General features: G+C 41.6%; 1 protein-coding gene across 1 annotated transcript in view; it reads right to left on the minus strand.

Annotated features, from left to right (window-relative positions):
* The window catches only part of LOC118430063, a 5,955-nt gene that overhangs the window by 423 nt on the left and 3,533 nt on the right, over positions 1–1,999 (minus strand). Inside the window, exons 2-4 of the mRNA XM_035840771.1 lie at positions 1,469–1,537; positions 790–963; positions 9–111 (exon numbers count right to left, since the gene is read on the minus strand). Of these exons, the coding sequence (XP_035696664.1) occupies positions 9–111; positions 790–963; positions 1,469–1,537 (346 nt within the window). The remainder of the gene's footprint in view (positions 1–8; positions 112–789; positions 964–1,468; positions 1,538–1,999) is intronic.

A 1,999-nucleotide genomic window follows, 5' to 3' on the forward strand; every position in this document is an offset into this window, starting at 1 on the left:
CTTGAGACAGTTGAGAAATGAAGCTTGTTGATGGGCCAGAAGCTGTCCGCCATATTGTACCCATGGGTCCAGGAATGCCCAAATAAGCCTATGTGTGACGTAAGCACCGATCTGCAGAAAAAGAAAGGATGGATATTTTAAAGCAAAGATACAAAGAATTTGTGTAATCATACGATAAATATCACATTTAGAACGCTATTGATTGTTATATACTAGCTGGGTGAAAGTCATCAAAAAAGCGAGAAGAGGTAGAAAACAATCGATAACATGCTACTTTTTCCGGGCAAGATCGTATCAAAATTGGAAAAGAAATTACTTATTCAAACAAACGTTTATGTTAGGTTAGACATCTATGTAACAATGTTTAAAGACAGTTAAAACTCTACAAATGGCTAGACGTACTATGGTAATTATTTCTTCTGTCAGTTCATTCTGGTGACACCGTGAAGAAGAGTGATGGATGTCACTCGAAACTAGCCTCTACCAGGCTCCCCGGATCGGTGGTCTAATAGTAATTGTAGAAATTGGACAAAAAGAGTCTACAGTACGCTAGGGGAGTTAGTCGGCCAGAAGAGTACGTTTCCTCACCACCGATCCGCGGAGCCTGGTAGAGGCTATTAAACTCGACACGTCCGGGGCTGGTTATCTCCGAGTCTTATCCAGACTTTGAAATATTTTAGAATAATTACATATTCGAACAAACCAAGGACGACCTCAAACCAACCACACACACTATCTTCAGAAAATATGCGACTCCAGCGTTATGATAATAATTATGTAAGAACAAACCTTAAAAAATTCTCGGAAGCATGTCTTGACGGGTTGGCCCAGCCCGCTACAGATGAGCGCGATGGTAGGGTAGGCCACACTGACCTGCAGGAACTCTACCAGCCCGAACACAACTCCCCACCACACCGCCAACAGGGGGCCGAGATTCAGCTGCAAAGCCGTGTAACTACGCGTCTTGGGGGAAATCGCAAACGTCTAGTCATTGATGTGTTCAATTGTTTGTAACTGCACACATGTACGTGACCCTGGCGTCAGCATTTCTAATCAATTGACTATGACATTTGTAGTCACGTGAAAATGACGCAAATATTTGTACTCAAGTGACTCTGACGTAAACATTTCGCACTCACGTGACTATGACGTAAATATTTGTACTCACGCGGCCACGTTGTACTCGTGTGACTATAACGTATTTTGCACTCACGTGACTATGACGTAATTGTACTCCGTAACTATGACTGTGAGTGTTCTGTACTCAAGTGACTATGACGTAGCTATTTTGCACCCACGTGACCGACGCGGGTACTCACGTGACTATGACGTAGGTATTGTTCGCCATACTGGATGACTAAACTCCAAGTTTCAAGTGAAATTTTGAATTTGTATATGCAGATACGAATAACGCAATTACAACGTAAATCTGTTGTTTGACAAATAAAAAAAGGCTCCTAAAATGTACCTTGCTCTCCTGAAACAAATCGCCAAACTCGGGCAAGAGCAGCTGGCGGCAGTCTGACGTAACTGGTGCCTGTCGTCCAACAAAAAGTTCAAAGTCAAATGAATGTCCGACAAGCCCTGGAGATTCCGAATGCGTGAACGTTTCTGCTGATATTAAAGATATATCAACAGAAACGCATTCGAAGTCTCTAGAGCTATGTTTCAAGACTTAGCGTATCAAAATATGTTTTATCATTTCACATGGCTTTTGGATTAATTTGTACATTGCATAGCATGCACATACTGGTGAGAACTATAAACGGAACCGAAATGTCCTGATACCAAGTTGATTAATTTTGATTAAGAAGTTCACGACCTCGTCCAGAAAAAAGGTGAACAACTCAACTGGCAGAGTGATAAACTATGAAGCCTGCTAAGAAAAAATAATCAAATTATGTGATACCAGTAATACTAGTGAGAGAGATGGGCACAAAACACGGAGATCAGAACGCATCTGTGGCGACAGGAATTCTAGGTAATATGTCAAAGGTAA

The sequence above is a fragment of the Branchiostoma floridae genome, chromosome 14 (genome assembly GCF_000003815.2).
Source record: "Branchiostoma floridae strain S238N-H82 chromosome 14, Bfl_VNyyK, whole genome shotgun sequence".
NCBI lineage: Eukaryota > Metazoa > Chordata > Leptocardii > Amphioxiformes > Branchiostomatidae > Branchiostoma > Branchiostoma floridae.